This window comes from Oncorhynchus masou, chromosome 22 (genome assembly GCF_036934945.1).
Source record: "Oncorhynchus masou masou isolate Uvic2021 chromosome 22, UVic_Omas_1.1, whole genome shotgun sequence".
Taxonomy (NCBI): domain Eukaryota; kingdom Metazoa; phylum Chordata; class Actinopteri; order Salmoniformes; family Salmonidae; genus Oncorhynchus; species Oncorhynchus masou.
The window spans coordinates 38,727,256-38,743,168 of record NC_088233.1 but is presented as its reverse complement, the minus strand read 5'-3'; the positions used below and the strand labels follow the sequence as shown (position 1 = coordinate 38,743,168).

The following is a 15,913-nucleotide window of genomic DNA, read 5'->3' as shown; positions in this document are numbered from 1 at the left end:
TGTTCGTTTGTGTGACTGTTTTGTCACATTGCTTTGCTTTATCTTGGCCAGATTGCAGTTGTAAATGAGAACTTGTTCTCAACTGGCCTACCTGGTTAAATAAAGGTTAAATAAATAAAGTAAACAAAAGTGTTTGAAACAAATCAAAATATATTTGAGATTCTTCAAAGTGGCCACCCTTTGCCTTGATGACAGCTTTGCACACTCCTGGCATTCTCTCAACCAGCTTCATGAGGTAGTCACCTGGAATGCATTTTAATTGACAGGTGTGCCTTAATTTGTGGAATTTCTTTAGTTAATGTGTTTGAGCCAATCAGTTGTGACAAGTTTTTTAAATTTAACCTTTTAACTAAGCAAGTCAGTTAAGAACATTGTTATTTACAATGACGGTCTAGGAACAGTGGGTTAACTGCCTTGTTCAGGGCCAGAACAGATTTTTACCTTGTCAGGTCAGGGATTCGATCTAACAATCTTCCTGAAAAAAATGAACTTGTACTATGATTAACAGATTTCTTTATTGTTAAAAAGATAGTAAAATAAACACGATTCACTGAACTGACAAATTGACACCTGTATGTTCCAGTTATACTTGAAATATGGTGACTGCTCTGTGAAATCTTCACTGTATCCAGTAGCATATTGTAGTTTTCACATGGTCGTAGCCTGGATTGATGTAATGATTATGATCTATTCAGTCATGCTTGGATACTTTAAATTCTACTCCTAATACATGTATTACAACTGTATACAACCAGCAATAACACATTTCTGACTGCAATTCAGTGCATTAGGCCTTCATTTTCTTAAACTCACTCTGGTTTTTGCTCTCACATAAATGAGATGTAGAACCACTCTCCTCATTGAGAACCCAGCATTGAACAAGTACTGCAGGGCAATGTTCCCTTTAAGCTGCAAGTGGGTGCGCAGTAGCCCCGAGACTGCCGTGCAGCTCCCCCGGGACTGCGGAGCAAAATAAATATCAGCCCAAAGAGAGAAAGAAGCATGGGATTAAACTTCAGAGTTTTCCCTGTTAGTTACACTGATAATGTTTTCCCTTTACTCTGACAATTGTGATCGAATCAACACAATATTAGCCACTTTCAATGCAACATACTGAAACAAAACAAACTATGCAAGAGAATGTTGAGATTTTGTTATTAAGCAGAACGCAGAGTAAGATTCTATTGCATTGACACTGCACGACTCAGCCCATACTCTGCAGTCTACTCAGATCAGTGTGGCATAATCAGAGCTGCAGTAAGCCTATTTGCAAATAAAACATTGCCATATATGGATCTGTGCAGTTTCCTTTGAACTGGACTGTGTTTACACATGAGTGGTCGTTAGTAGATGCGCTTGTGTTGATCAAAGCAAGAGCTGCATGTTGCCATGTGTGCACATTTTGTTTATATACTTTGCTAGTTAGTGAGTTAAGTAGCCAATATATAGAGGGTAGGATGAGTTGTCTGTCTGTAATAATGGTATGGGAATAATAAATGCATTTTATTTTATAAAGTAGTTTCTTGCATCAAACAATATTTTTTGTCACCTTGTCTGAAGGACAAGTGGATAAACAGGTTAATGTCAAGCCCTGCATGTTTTTTTCTAAAGTCTTATGGAATGTAGACCTACATTGAACACCACACATTAGCTGCTACTGTAGGCTGAATGATAGCTGTTCTATTTCCATGTTAAAGGATGCCGTTTTTGATGGTAGGACCACATTATGTTCAAATAGCAACAGTAGCGTACTTGACCACTGTTAAAACGAACTTAAAGTGGGTACAGCCTCAGTGTTCACAGTAAATGTGAGTTTGCACAGCAGACCTGAAATTTGCCCAGTGCTGGAAAAAAGAGGGAACATTGCTCTAGGGAGTAGTAGGTTAGCAGTGTGTAAATAATGTGACACTACATAAGTGTTCCTAGGCATCATTTAGCCCCATGTTGGTCAGGACAACCTTCTCCCCAGGTTTAAAGGCAGGCATCCCAAGATACGGACAGCTGGCACATCGGAAGGCATCACCCAGGTAACACTGAAATACAGATCAAAAGGTCAGGTCACCAACTACAAACTGGCTTCACAAAGAGACATGTGCCGACACAGAAAGATACAGTATGATGGGAAAAGAGTGGCACTCACACTTCCACACGCTGACTTGGGCTGGCTGATCGTCTGGACACCCTTGCTTTCTTGTTCCAACTCCTCAGCAAGACCACAAGAGCTACATAGGAGGAGTAATGACAAATTACAATTATGATACAAGGCAACTATGTGTGATTATCTCCATATTTGCATAAGGGATATTCAATAATCAGTTGAACTTCATCACTCATGTCTCTTGGTTATGACTCCAACGATCTTGTTGGTGTATGGATGAGCCCTCTTCTGTAACCAAAGAAAGGGTGAGGGGTGTTTCTCACCAGTTCTTGCAAGCTTTCTTTTTCTTGGTTGTTCCGTCACCACAAGAGGGGGCCTTGAGGGAGGCTGCATCTGGCTTCTTTAGATCATCTGCATCCAGGAGAGCATCAGAGTCCACCAGGTCCTGAAGGGACAGGGGAAAGGCATATTGAGACCATCATCGAATGCATTAAATCATAGATTTATAGATCTAAACACAAATACAACCAAATACACACCACATCATCATCATCCATGTCATTGGCTGACAGGGTCCACGCCTTTTCAACATTGGGGTCAAGAGCTGGTTTGTCTTCTGCAACAAGAAAAGGAATACATTTGTAAAGGCCAGAAGCAAGAGAAAAAGTTTGAAATAGTAACAGAAGGAAGGAGAACTTCACATACCTGGTTTTAGTGTCTTTTTCCCAAAGGAAAGCTTCAGCTGGCTAGAAGAGCCCACCTCAAAGTTGGGTTTAGAAGCAGACATGCGCACTCTGGAGAGAGTGTTCCCCTGGAAGCCTGTAGATGTCCTCAGGGCAGACAACGTTTTTGGAGTCAGGGGTCCTTTACTGATCTGCCAATGTTGGTAAACAAAAAATGTGTCAGTGTATAAAGGAGCCTGGAGGAGTGGATATTTACCAATCCAGTGCTGGTTTACTCACCTCAGTGACAGACACCAGGCCAGACAACTTCAAGGCTGACATAAGTTTTTCAGCAGTCCTTACTTGTTGGTCATTAGTTCCTGAGAAAAAGGACAGGTATCAAGTGTCAAAAGTCAGTTATTTACTATGTTTCCTCAATAATGACCATGGAGACTTTGCTCTCTTCACCCCTCTTACCTGTCACAGGTTCCTCTAGCACTAGTTTCCCACCAGGTTTTATCACTCTGGCCATCTCTGCTAGCGTCTCTGAGGTGTGAATGGAAGAGCTGTCAGGGAGTAGACTTGAGAGGACCCAGTCATAAGTTGATGCTGCATGTGAAGCTGAGGAAAGGAGAGGATTGGCAGGTATTTTGGTGGCTCACCTTATCGTTAAAGTAGCAAGTACAATTTTACAATGCAATGCCTTTTAACAAGTGCATAGAATATCAGACCTATAAATGCAAGAGTTTTGATATAGCATTGGCCAACTGTTGAAACAGAACCTTAGGAAAGGGTCACTCACACATTAGAAGTCTCTCCATATTCTCCAGTGACACTCTGCCCTCAGAGCCAACCATGGACCCTAGACTCTCTGCCAGCTCCTTCAGGGTTGTTGGGGATGAGGGTTGGCTCCACACCAACAGCACCTTATCCCCCACTTTTACACCAAGGTCTGCCATGGTCTCCTGCAAACAGAACAACAGTCAATACATTAACATTCTTGGGTATGACGCTACAAGCTTGGCACCCATGTATTTTGGGAGTTTCTACCATTCTTCTCTGCAGATTCTCTCAAACTCTTGTCAGGTTGGATAGGGAGCGTTGCTGCACAGCCATTTTCAGGTCTCTTCAGAGATGTTCTATATGGTTCAAGTCTAGGCTCTGGCTGGGCCACTCAAGGACATTCAGACACTAGTCCCGAAGCCACTCCTGCGTTGTCTTGGCTGTGTGCTTAGGGTTGTTGTCCTGTTGGAAGGTGAACTGTCGCCCCAGTCTGAGGACCTGAGCACTCTGGAGCAGTTCATCATGAATCTCTCTGTACTTTGCACGGTTCATCTTTCCCTCAATCCTGACTAGTCTCCCGGTCCCTGCCGCTGAAAAACATCCCCATAGCATGATGCTGCCACCACCATGGTGTCAGGTTTCCTCCAGATGTGACACTTGGCATTCAGGTCAAATAGTTAATTATTTGTTTCTACAGACTAGAGAATCTTGTTTCTCATGTCAGAGTCCTTTAGGTGCATTTTGGCAAACTCCAAGCGTGCTGTCATTTTACTGAGGAGTGGCTTCTGTCTGGCCACTCTACCATAAAGGCCTGATTGGTGGAGTGCTGCAGAGATGGTTCTCCTTCTGGAAGGTTCTCCCATCTCCACAGAGGAACTCTGGAGCTCTCTCAGAGTGAGCATCGAGTTCTTGGTCACCTCCCTGACCAAAGCCCTTCTCCCCCCCCCCCCAATTGCTCAGTTTGGCCAGGTGGCCAGCTCTAGGAAGAGTCTTGGTGGTTACAAACGTCTTCCATTTATCAACTCAAATTTTATTTGTCACATACACATGGTTAGCAGATGTTAATACGAGTGTAGCGAAATGCTTGTGCTTCTAGTTCCGACCATGCAGTAATATCGAACAAGTAATCTAACAATTTCACAACAACTACCTTATACACACACAAGTGTAAAGTGTTGGGGAATAATCAGAATTGGTTGGTAACATAGGTAAGATGTTTTATATTCATCATATGTTTTCAAGTTACTTCTCATCAGAATGGTATTTTTGTATAATACTGTGGCGAGGTTGCAGTTAGCTGTTCTATGTCAAGACTAAGTTGCATGGACCGCAGAGAGGGGAAAGGTCAAGGGGTCATCATGTATAAACATATCTTTTGCTCCACTGTGTCTGTGTGCCAGTCACTCCCTACTTTTCCCATCGGGGAAAGGAGGATGGCAGTGTCTGGAATCATTCTATGCTCTCCGTGAGTTTGTCCAGGATTGGTTGTATTTAGAATTGGTTGTATCTAAATGACAATTTGATATATGCCTGTTGATATGGAGGATTGGTTTATGGTTCTGAGTTTGAGAAAGGAGACAAAGCTGAACAATGAATTATGCCGATGCTGTCTTATCCTGTGTATCTTTGCTATAAAGGATCCCATTTGCCATTATGTTGGGACTCTCAACTTTTCATTAGAGATACTGAACTGTTGAAAGTCAAAATGCTATTGCAATGTGGAAGGGACTCTCAGAGAATTCATTGATAGACACTGAATTGATCTGAGAGTCACAGGGTTTGTGATAGAGCTCATATAATTAAAGATGGACTTTGATAACTAACTCTGACTTGTGTGTGTGATTTGCTCCCATGATTTGGTAAATAGAGGAAATTTCCACAACAAAAGGAATTAATAAGAATATGTACATAAAAATATATGAATGAGTGATCTCCGAATGGCATAGGCAAGATGCAGTAGATGGTATTGAGTACAGTATATACATATGAGATGAGTAATGTAGGGTATGTAAACATTAGTGCCATTGTTTAAAGTGGCTAGTGATACATTTATTACATCAATTTTTCCATTATTAAAGAACGATGGAGACCACTGTGTTCTTGGGGACCTTCAAGGCTGCAGAATTGTTTTGCTACCCTTCTCCAGATCTGTGCCTCTAGACAATCCTGTTTCGGAGCTCTATGGACAACTACTTTGACCTCATGGCTTGGTGTTTGCTCTGACATGCACTGTCAACTGTGGGACCTTAGGGAGGTGACCAAGGCACAGGTGTGTGCCTTTCCAAATCATGATAGTAGCGGTCTCATAAGTCGTAGATTCAAGATTGAGAAACAGAAGTGAAAGTGACCTTGTTCCATACAGAATGCTTTACTGACTTCTGTTGGGATATCAAAATTGTTCTGAATTGGTTACTGCCAGCACCAGTTACAGACATAAGGATTAGGGTTAGTGTAAGGTGACCAGCCCTCAGTAAGAAAGTTGAAATTGCGGTTGATATTCCAATAATCAAACGCTGTATCCAATCAGATTTGCATTTACAAATTATGTCTATCCCTGTACCCAACAGCATAGGCTACCAAACATGGGTGGCTAAAAAAATGTACAAGATAGGCCAAGATTTAAAAAACTGTAGAGGGGTAAACAATTGCTGTGTTATAATTAATAAAAGGACTATAGTGAAAATACATTTGTAAATTTAGTTCCATGTCATTGTTTTTTCCCCACCAAGCTAGAAAATCAGCGGTTCAGAGTCCAACCTCATGAACACACGTACAGTCGAAGTTGGAAGTTTACGTACACCTTAGCCAAATAGATTTAAACTCGGTTTTCCACAATTCCTGACATTTAATCCTAGTAAAAATTCCCTGTCTTAGGTCAGTTAGGATCACCACTTTATTTTAAGAATGTGAAATGTCAGAATAATGGTAGGGAGAATTATTTCTTTCATCACGTTCCCAGTGGGTCAGAAGTTTACATACACTCAATTAGTATTTGGTAGCATTGCCTTCAAATTGTTGAACTTGGGTCAAACGTTTCGGGTAGCCTTCCACAAGCTTCCCACAATAAGTTGGGTGAAATTTGGCCCATTCCTCCTGACAGAGCTGGTGTAACTGAGTCAGGTTTGTAGGCCTCCTTGCTCGCACATGCTTTTTCAGTTGTGCCCACAAATTTTCATTAGGATTGAGATCAGGGCATTGTGATGGCCACTCCAATACCTTGACTTGGTTGGCCTTAAGCCATTTTACCACAATGTTGGAACTAATTATGGCGGTTTTGGAGCAGTGGCTTCTTCCTTGCTGAGCAGCCTTTCAGGTTACATCGATATAGGACTCGTTTTACTGTGGACATTTCCTCCAGCATTTTCACAAGGTCCTTTTCTGTTGTTCTAGGATTGATTTGTACTTTTGGCACCAAACTACGTTCATCTCTAGGAAACAGAACGCGTCTCCTTCCTGAGCGGTATGACGGCTGCGTGGTCCCTGGTGTTTATACTTGCGTACTATTGTTTGTACAGATGAACGTGGTACCTTCAGGCGTTTGGAAATTGCTCCCAATGATGAACCAGACTAGGTTCTAAAATTATTTTTCTGAGGTCTTGACTGATTTCCCCATGACGTCAAGCAAAGAGGCACTGAGTTTGAAGGTAGGCCTTGAAATACATCCACAGGTACACCTCCAATTGACTCAAATTATGTCAATTAGCCTATCAGAAGCTTCTAAAGCCATGACATAATTTTCTGGAATTTTCCAAGCTGTTTAAAGGCACAGTCAACTTAGTGCATGTGAACTTCTTACGCACTGGAATTGTGATACAGTGAATTATAAGTGAAATAATCTGTCTGTAAACAATTGTTGGGAAAATGACTTGTGTCATGCACGAAATAGATGTCCTAACCGACTTTCCAAAACTATAGTTTGTTAACAAGAAATTTGGAGTGGTTGAAAAATGAATTTTAATGACTCCAACCTAAGTGTATGTAAACTTCCGACTTCAACTGTAGCTACAGAATTGTTATAACAGGATATGTGATGCTCCATACCCATTACATGGAAGGCTACGCAAGGATCCAATCGCTGGGGGCTTTGTTTTGTACAGTGCCCCTCCTCACCACAAATGACTTAAATGATGGCAGTCTCAGACTCATTGTGTTTAAGACAACTGGGAACTCGGGTGGGGGGGTGAAGTCAAATCATGACATCAGTGATCTTCAAGTCAGAAAGTTGGAGCTCTAGAAAGTGCTTCAAGACAACTGGGAACCCGGGTAAAAATGAGCTCAGATTAAAAATAAATAAAAAAACATTGGTTTGAACGGTCATCCAACTCGGAATTCTTAGTCTAAACGTTTTCTAGAGCTCCAACTTGGTTTCCACAGCCACAAAGTGAATATTATCTATATCGTAAAAATATATGAAAACCAAAAAAAAAATGCTTTTTGGTCTTATTTTAAGGCTAGGTATGTGGTTAAGGTTAAATTTAAAATCCGATTTACGGTGAAAAACTGTAGAAATAGGCGGGGTTTTATGACTTCGTGGCAGCCAGTGACTCCTTCTGACCTGAAGATCACTGACATCTTGATTTTACCTCATTTTTTCCGTGTTCCCAGTTGTCTTGAAAGCACCATGTAGGTAGTCTGATGGTGCTTTCGAGACAACTGTGAACTCTGGAAAAAACTAGGTCAAATCATGAAGTCAGTGATCTTCAGATCAGAAAGTGGGGTTCTAAAAAGATGCCAGAGTTTCCGACTTGCAATTCCGAGTTGGATGACCATTCAAAACATTTTTTCCAGTTGTTTTGAACAAGACATCATGAGTAGCAATCTCTATAGCTAACATTCCACTCCTTGTCATTGACAAAAAGACTGGTCTTTCAGCAACTTAAACTTTCAATATGCGCTGGATTTACGGCAGAATTGCTTAAAGGTTTGTTGGAAATAACATTAATATTTTCTACGACAACATGTGGAGCCTCCAAATAGAATTTGAATTTATAACGTCAAAAACATTTAGCTCTTAGCTAGGCAAAGTGTTGAATTTTGAGGCTTAAACTCTAAACGAAACAGTTGTGGTTGAATTGCAGAATGTAACTATTTAGTTTGAAAATGTATATATATTAGCTAGCATCTTTTGACAAACTGGTTTCATCTACTCTGGACAATCAAAAATCGGTTGCTTATCAACATGTTCTGTGGAGAGAAAAAAGTGATAGTTCCAATATTTGCATTATAGTTGTACTTTGAGCATAGCTGAGGATAATCAAATCAGGATGACGTCCTCTGAACTGTAGCCCATTAATGATGGAATGTTCATATTTGAAGATGGCAGAAAGCAGTGGAGGTTACTCAGGAGGGGGAGGACCATCCTACGCAGTGAATTTCCTAAAAATAAAAAGTGAAACAAAAAAGTTGTCCTTTTTAGATAAAACTACACTAAATATATTCAAGGCACCAAATAATGGATTAAAACACACTGTTTTGCAATGGTCTACAGTGGCCTCAACAGCACTCTCTGTGGTAGCACCATGGTGAAGCCAGAGGACAGCTATTTTCCGCCCTCCTCTGGGTACAACGAACTTCAATACTAAACCTTGGACGCTAATGTTTCCCACCCCCTTCCATAGACTTACACAGTAATTATGATGACTTCCGGAGGACATCCTCCATCCTATCAGAGCTCTTGCAGCATGAACTGACATGTCCACCCAATCAAATAATCAGATAATTAATCTAGTACTGAAAGCATAAACTACAGCTAGTTAGCACTGCAGCACATCAAATTTAAAGACTTAACTTAAAGAGAGAAAGACAACAGTTGAACAGATTAATGTCTTATATTAAGAAGATAAGAGATTTTGTATACATTTTTTCCCACTTACTTAGCTAATGCACCTAGCTAATTTAGACTTTTCAAACACTTGGCTCAAACAGAGGTATTATATTTATGTTAAGCTAGCTGGCTCACACGGAACCCAAACAGGCTGCGCGCGTGCGCTATCGTGCATAAATGTATTTTGCCCCCCCCCCCAAATTCGATCACTACACGCATGTTAAAATATCAAAACAAACTGAACAAATTACATTAATTTGGGGACATTTCGAAAAGCATTAAACACGTATGGCAATTTAGCTAGTTAGCTTGCACTTGCTAGCTAACGTTAATTTGACCTATTTAGCTAACTTGCTGTCGCTAGCTAATTTGTCCTGGGATATAAACATTGAGTTGTTATTTTACCGGAAATGCACAAGGACCTCTATTCCGACAATTAATCCACACATAAAACGGACATCCAAATCGTTTCTAGTCATCTCTCCTCCTTCCAGGCTTTTTAATCGATTAACTTATATGGTGATCGCATCTAAACTTTCATTGTATTACCACGCCTACCGGCAACACAGTTCAGTTCGTCTTTCAGTCACCCACGTGGGTATAACCAAGGAGGAGATGGCACGTGGGTACCTGCTTCTATAAACCAATGAGGAGATGGGAGAGGCAGGACTTTCAGCGCGATCTGCGTCAGAAATAGGATTTTTTTATTTCACCTTTATTTAACCAGGTAGGCTAGTTGAGAACAAGTTCTCATTTACAACTGCGACCTGGCCAAGATTAAAGCATAGCAGTGTGAACAGACAGCAACACAGAGTTACACATGGAATAAACAAGTCAATAACACAGTAGAAAAAAAAGAGTCTATACACATTGTGTGCAAAAGTCATGAGGAGGCAGGCAAATAATTACAATTTAGCAGATTAACACTGGAGTGATACATGATCAGATGGTCATGTGCAGGTAGAGATACTGGTGTGCAAAAGAGCAGAAAAGTAAATAAATAAAAACAGTATGGGGATGAGGTAGGTAAATTGGGTGGGTTATTTACCGATGGACTATGTACAGCTGCAGCGATCGGTTAGCTGCTCAGATAGCAGATGTTTAAAGTTGGTGAGGGAGATAAGTCTCCAACTTCAACGATTTTTGCAATTCGTTCCAGTCACAGGCAGCAGAGAACTGGAAGGAAAGGCGGCCAAATGAGGTGTTGGCTTTAGGGATGATCAGTGAGATACACCTGCTGGAGCGTGTGCTACGGGTGGGTGTTGCCATCGTGACCAGTGAACTGAGATAAGGCGGAGCTTTACCTAGCATGGACTTGTAGATGACCTGGAGCCAGTAGGTCTGGCGACAAATATGTAGTGAGGGCCAGAGTTCTATTTTAGCCCTTGGCGTCGCAGAGGCTCGTTGGCGCAATAATTGAATAACATGGATTTCTAAATTTATTTTGCGACGCTCGCGCACCCAACGTGTCCTGTCTGGTCAGCATGTAAGGCTGTCCAACACTGGAACTCTTCCAAGTCAAGATAAGCTTTTGGTTGTATTAATGTATTGCCACTGGGGCACGCCAGTGTAATTGATAAACTGTTTGTGGGTTTACTAAGTATTTTTTTCACCTGGTCACGGACAGCTGTTGTGGTGTTCACTGAAGTCCACAAGCGAAGGAAAAAAGTGAGAGGAGGAGAGTGCATAGATGCGAGAAGGAATTATACAACAAGTAAAGCGATGATGCTGTTTGTATGTGGCTGATATGAATGTGATCTGTGGGTGCTGCTGATCAGGCGTGTATTAATTCTGTTGGAGAAAAAAAAACTTTTCTTAAACGGAAGCAAACCGAACAGAGAGACTCGTTTTGGTTGCAAAGCGTAACTGTTTGGATTTATGATTACACCCTAGATCAACTAGATGCAGGCAAGAGCGTGCAATGAGGTACTGAATGTGTCACTCAGTTACCTTGATTACACCCATTTGTACCGACATGTGCACCTACGTTATAAACTTTTATTCGTAAACTAGGTTATAGCAACCTCATTATAGGTCGAGTATCATATAGTAGTCTTAACCTATCGATGTTACATTGAGCTGGGTGAATGGAATATGAATGACAGTCATCCAATATGTTGTAATAGAAATAAAGCCATGCTCTTTAAAAAAATAAATCCTCTCTAATCTTAAACGGCACAGTCTGCAACTGGCAGAAAGGCCAGTCTCTTTGGCACATGACAGGTAGTAGATTAGCTAAAGAGTCTGATATCCAGGCTATTAGGTGTAACTAGAACGTAATATGGAATACTCTAGAGCTGACAAGAAACCAAACGTTTATGGCAAATATACTGCCAGTCATACAGACATCATCAAGCCTATTTTAGCACATCACGTTTAATACATTATCTTGGTCTTGACTCTTAATTAAAGATGTTCAAATGTGCTTTTCTCTTTGTGACAAGTTACCAACCAGCTAAATTAGTTAGCTAGTAAGCTAACGTTGTTTAACGAACAGCTAACAAAACGTCCACATCAAAATGTATGTTTTCGCTTTGCAAATTCACTGCAGATTAACAAAACCTGTGTTTGGTAGTTCCGCTTTGATTTTGAGACTTTCTGAACATGAAATAAGGCAAAAAGGTTTTTCGGTCAATGTTAGCTGACCTGCTAACTTACCTCTCCGGTCAAAGCAATGACGTGTATTACGTGCTGCGTAAGTGAGTCGCGTAAAAATGATGCGTCTGATGTCTAAATATCTGTTAGCAGCTGGATATGGCGGCGCTGCTACGAGGACTACGAGTTGGAAGGGCCCTGCGGGGTTTTGGCAGCGGTGAGCCAAGACTTGCTAGTTGGTCATTGTCTGTAGGCATTAGCCAGTAGCTCAGGGACTTGACTTTGGTAATCGTGTACATTGATGTAGGTCTAAATCGCGAGAGAACTTGGGAACTAGCTAGCCAACCAATGTCACTTTAAGCAGAAGGTGATCATGAAGGACAGAATCTGGTAATATAATGTTGGCTACTCATTGCAATCTAAATCTCAACGCAAGAAAACACATGTAGTTATCACAACTGCAAGTATTGAGCTCTTCGATCCAATAAACATAGTTAGCTAATTAGGCTAACCCCTTAAATTGTGACGGGGGTTACATTATCCAAGTATTTTCACCAACTGCTCACATAGGGACTCCTACCGAGAAACTACCCCCCGGTCACAATTTACGGAGCTTTAATTATTTGCCAATATTAGGCAATTTAGTTAATACGTGTGCTCAGTCAGAATACAGGATGCATCGTGTCAGTATGAACATCATTAGAGCATACTTTTCTGATTATTTCTTGTAGTGGTAGTTCCAAAAACATCCAGTCCCCAATGCAATGGCCTGAGACGAGGCTTCCACTGTGCTGCATTTCGTCTTCAGGAGGACAAGGACAAGTCCATCCCTGTCCCCCCATCCTCAACTACAACCTACCACGAGCATTACCGAGCCCACCCATCTAAAAACAACACTGCCACATATACGCAGGAAGCGCCTCCACCCGAAGCTGGTGCTAAGGAGGCTCCCCAGCCCAACACTAGGTTAGGTTCCACCAAACTGAACTGACACCCATTTTACCAATGCATAATAACATTACAATACCATGTTGTGGTTTTTCCCTCTGAAACATTTATGTGACATTTTGTTCTTAAGTTACTTATGACGTGTTAATGCCAATTGTCTATGCTGTGTGCTCTCTATTGTCACTGCAGTTATGCAGACCAGAGTGGAGAACAAGGAGAAGAGTATGAAACAGAGGAGCAACTGCAAGCACACATCCTTAACGCTGCACTGGACTTTGTCCAACTACATGGTTGGACTCTTGAGGCCATTTCAGCAGGGGCTGAGGTAAGTGAGTGGAGTGAAGTTGGATTTACTGTAGTTGTGTGGATGGAGAGATTTACCTACGTGACTAAATGTAATTGTTTCTTTCCTGTTACTGTTTTCCTCGGAGCAGACACTGGGCCTCTCAGCAGCCTCCAGTGGCATGTTCCAGAATGGAGCAGGGGACCTGGTTTTGCACTTCATTGCTCAGTGCAATGCCCAGCTAACAGAGCAAATGGCAGAGCAGCACAACCAGGTCCAACTTGGTCAGGCTGAGTAAGCTCCCTCACACTCAAATTAGCAGATAGTGCACTTTTCGTGCGTAGTTAGGATTTAAACATGGATGTGATTGTTATTGGTGTGTGCGAGCATGTGTTAACCACGTGATTTCTTGCAGACCAAAGAAAACTGCTGAGTTTCTTAGAGATGCTGTGGAGACTAGATTGAGGATGTTGACGCCATACATGGATAATTGGCCACAGGTATCTTGCACACAACACAGTATAACAATTAGACTTTAGACATCAACTAGACATGTGACAGTTAGTCTCTTCACCTTAAACCAGTTCAAGCTACTGATTGGTATAAGGTAGCCTAATCTTGTAACATCATCTTGATACACTAGTAGAGGTAACCATTTATTACATCTGTGCGTAGATGTGCCTTATAGCTTACTTGATCGAATGTATCACTTTGCCATCTACATTAGTCTCCCTCAAATTATTACACTCAGTAACAAACATCTGTTTTTTTCCTGCTGATTTAAAGTATATCTTCCTTTCTCCTCTCTCCAGGCTATGAGTATTCTGCTCCTCCCACACAATATCCCAGACAGTCTGAAGCACCTCTCCACCCTGGTGGATGATATTTGGTACTACGCTGGAGACCGTTCCACAGATGTGAGTCGACCTTCTCAGCCTAAGTACCCTTCTCCCCATGTCTTCCTCACCCCCGTTCATCAGGCACCTCATACAATCCGACCAGCCTCTGCGAAGGTTACTACTCGCCACCTATCCTCACACTGCACTCTCATTGTCCCTCTCACCTTTAACTCTGTCTACCCTATTAATCTCCATATTATGTGTTCTCCTCTCATTAATTGTACATGTGGGTACAACTGACATGATTTGTCAATTGTTTATGAATCAGCCCAATCCAAATGTTTCCTTTTAAGTTTTTGTCTTTCAACAACCACTTTAATAGTATGTCTATGTATCAAAATCTTTGTTATTCAGTTTTCACTTTTTTCCTATATCAGTTGAACTGGTATACGAAACGGGCCGCACTGACAGGGATCTATAACACCACTGAGCTGGTGATGATACAGGACTCCTCAGAAGACTTCCAGGACACCTGGAACTTCCTTGAAAACCGAATCCAGGATATTGTCAACATGGCTGGCGCCGCCAAACAGGTACCATTTCCTTAGTCTGTCCATAGTCCCCTTAATTAGGTAACAGGTCACTAGTGATAAAATATAAATCATTAGAAAGAACTCACGAGTATACAACCTATATTAAGGGAACTCAATATGTGTAATTGACACCTATTTTGCTTTTGTGTCCTGTAGGTGGCATCTACAGGAGAAGCAGTGGCGCAGGGGCTTTTGGGGGCTGCTGTTACGGTGAGGGTGCTAGAGAGATAAAATGCACAAAACAGGATTATTATTACGAATTGACTTTTTAAACACTTCTCCAGGCATTGTGAATATCTGTTGTATCCGCGCAGAATGTGTCTTGAACATATATAGCAGCATTGCTTGGAACCTTGGATTAATTTTTTTCAGAATCCTAGATTGTTTAAATGTTTTAATGTCATGCACTGTATTTGTTTAATACCAATTGTATTCTGTGTGTTTAGTAGTGACTGGAGTTTTTTTTTCTTTTCTTTTTTCCAGCTGAAGAATCTAACAGGGATTAACGAAAGACGATGAAAAAAGATGGCTATTTCTGTTCCACCTTCCCTTCCCCTCTGATCTCTGCCAGTCAGTGGTGTGTGTGAAGCATTGAAGATAAGCTTCTGTGCTTACAGCATCAGACATTTCTTCTCTTATCTGTAATACCTTATAGTGTTGGTTTGTTTTATTGCTTAGTCGCCTTTTATCCACAATACAAATATAATTGTGCCTTAGGTCTGGTATGAGGTTTCACTTTCATCCAGTTTGAAACGGTTTACCCTCAGATCCACTTCCTATCCATTTTTCTTTTGTATAAAGGATGCAAAAATATGATTGTATTTTAAATGCTTTTGGTCGGCTCCATTGAGAGTTCCTAAATAAATTACAGATCAGTTACAACAACAATCTTGTTTATTTTTTTCAGTTATTGATTTAGGATGAGGGGTCCTTGGGATGAACAACACTGCATGGATTTTACCATGTAGTCATACGATGCTGTTGGTGCTTTCAAGACAACTGGGAACTCAGGAAAACAATGGGGTCAAGTCATGACATCAGCGATCTCTTGGATTTAGGGGGCGCTATTTTAATTTTTGGATGAAAAACGTTCTGGTTTTAAACAAGATATTTTGTCACGAAAAGATGCTCGACTATGCATATAATTGACAGCTTTGGAAAGAAGACACTCTGACGTTTCCAAAACTGCAAAGATATTGTCTGTGAGTGCCACAGAACTGATGTTACAGGCAAAACCCAGATAAAAATCCAACCAGGAAGTGCTGCATTTTTTAAAACCGCCTCATGC

General features: G+C 41.2%; 2 protein-coding genes across 6 annotated transcripts; one reads left to right on the top strand and one right to left on the bottom strand.

Moving 5' to 3' along the window:
- Window positions 1–496: 496 nt before the first annotated feature.
- On the bottom strand, window positions 497–12,087 carry LOC135509459 (anamorsin-B). 4 transcript variants are annotated; one of them, XM_064930133.1, is made up of 9 exons: window positions 12,026–12,087; window positions 3,563–3,725; window positions 3,238–3,381; window positions 3,061–3,140; window positions 2,804–2,972; window positions 2,638–2,714; window positions 2,422–2,543; window positions 2,141–2,222; window positions 497–2,033 (listed from the first exon to the last, which is right to left on the bottom strand). In XM_064930133.1, the coding sequence occupies exons 2-9, from the start codon at window positions 3,717–3,719 to the stop codon at window positions 1,923–1,925; spliced, it is 942 nt and encodes a 313-aa protein (XP_064786205.1). In that variant the 5' UTR covers window positions 3,720–3,725; window positions 12,026–12,087; the 3' UTR covers window positions 497–1,922. The 4 variants fall into 4 exon arrangements, with proteins under 4 accessions (XP_064786205.1, XP_064786206.1, XP_064786203.1 ...); XM_064930134.1 differs by having other exon boundaries at window positions 12,014–12,035; XM_064930131.1 differs by lacking the exon at window positions 12,026–12,087 and adding an exon at window positions 8,777–8,929.
- LOC135509457 (ubiquinone biosynthesis protein COQ9-B, mitochondrial-like) lies at window positions 12,070–15,513 on the top strand. Of its 2 annotated transcripts, none has more exons than XM_064930130.1 (9): window positions 12,070–12,179; window positions 12,694–12,928; window positions 13,100–13,235; window positions 13,345–13,487; window positions 13,609–13,693; window positions 14,006–14,110; window positions 14,470–14,625; window positions 14,782–14,835; window positions 15,109–15,513. In XM_064930130.1, exons 1-9 carry the CDS (start codon window positions 12,122–12,124, stop codon window positions 15,142–15,144), a joined length of 1,008 nt encoding a protein of 335 aa, XP_064786202.1. In that variant the 5' UTR covers window positions 12,070–12,121; the 3' UTR covers window positions 15,145–15,513. The 2 variants fall into 2 exon arrangements, with proteins under 2 accessions (XP_064786202.1, XP_064786201.1); XM_064930129.1 differs by having other exon boundaries at window positions 14,006–14,206.
- Window positions 15,514–15,913: the final 400 nt, after the last annotated feature.

Bases quoted from the DNA above. Each gene is read 5' to 3' on its own strand.
- LOC135509459 (XM_064930131.1), bottom strand. The intron at 3,141-3,237 runs GTAAGAGGGGTG...CCTTTTTCTCAG, and splicing joins GCTAGAGGAACCTGTGACAG to GAACTAATGACCAACAAGTA. The intron at 2,223-2,421 runs GTGAGAAACACC...CCTCCTATGTAG, and splicing joins AAGAAAGCTTGCAAGAACTG to CTCTTGTGGTCTTGCTGAGG.
- LOC135509457 (XM_064930129.1), top strand. From the start codon at position 12,122: ATGGCGGCGCTGCTACGAGGACTACGAGTTGGAAGGGCCCTGCGGGGT. The intron at 14,207-14,469 runs GTTACTACTCGC...TTCCTATATCAG, and splicing joins TCCGACCAGCCTCTGCGAAG to TTGAACTGGTATACGAAACG. The intron at 14,836-15,108 runs GTGAGGGTGCTA...TCTTTTTTCCAG, and splicing joins TTTTGGGGGCTGCTGTTACG to CTGAAGAATCTAACAGGGAT.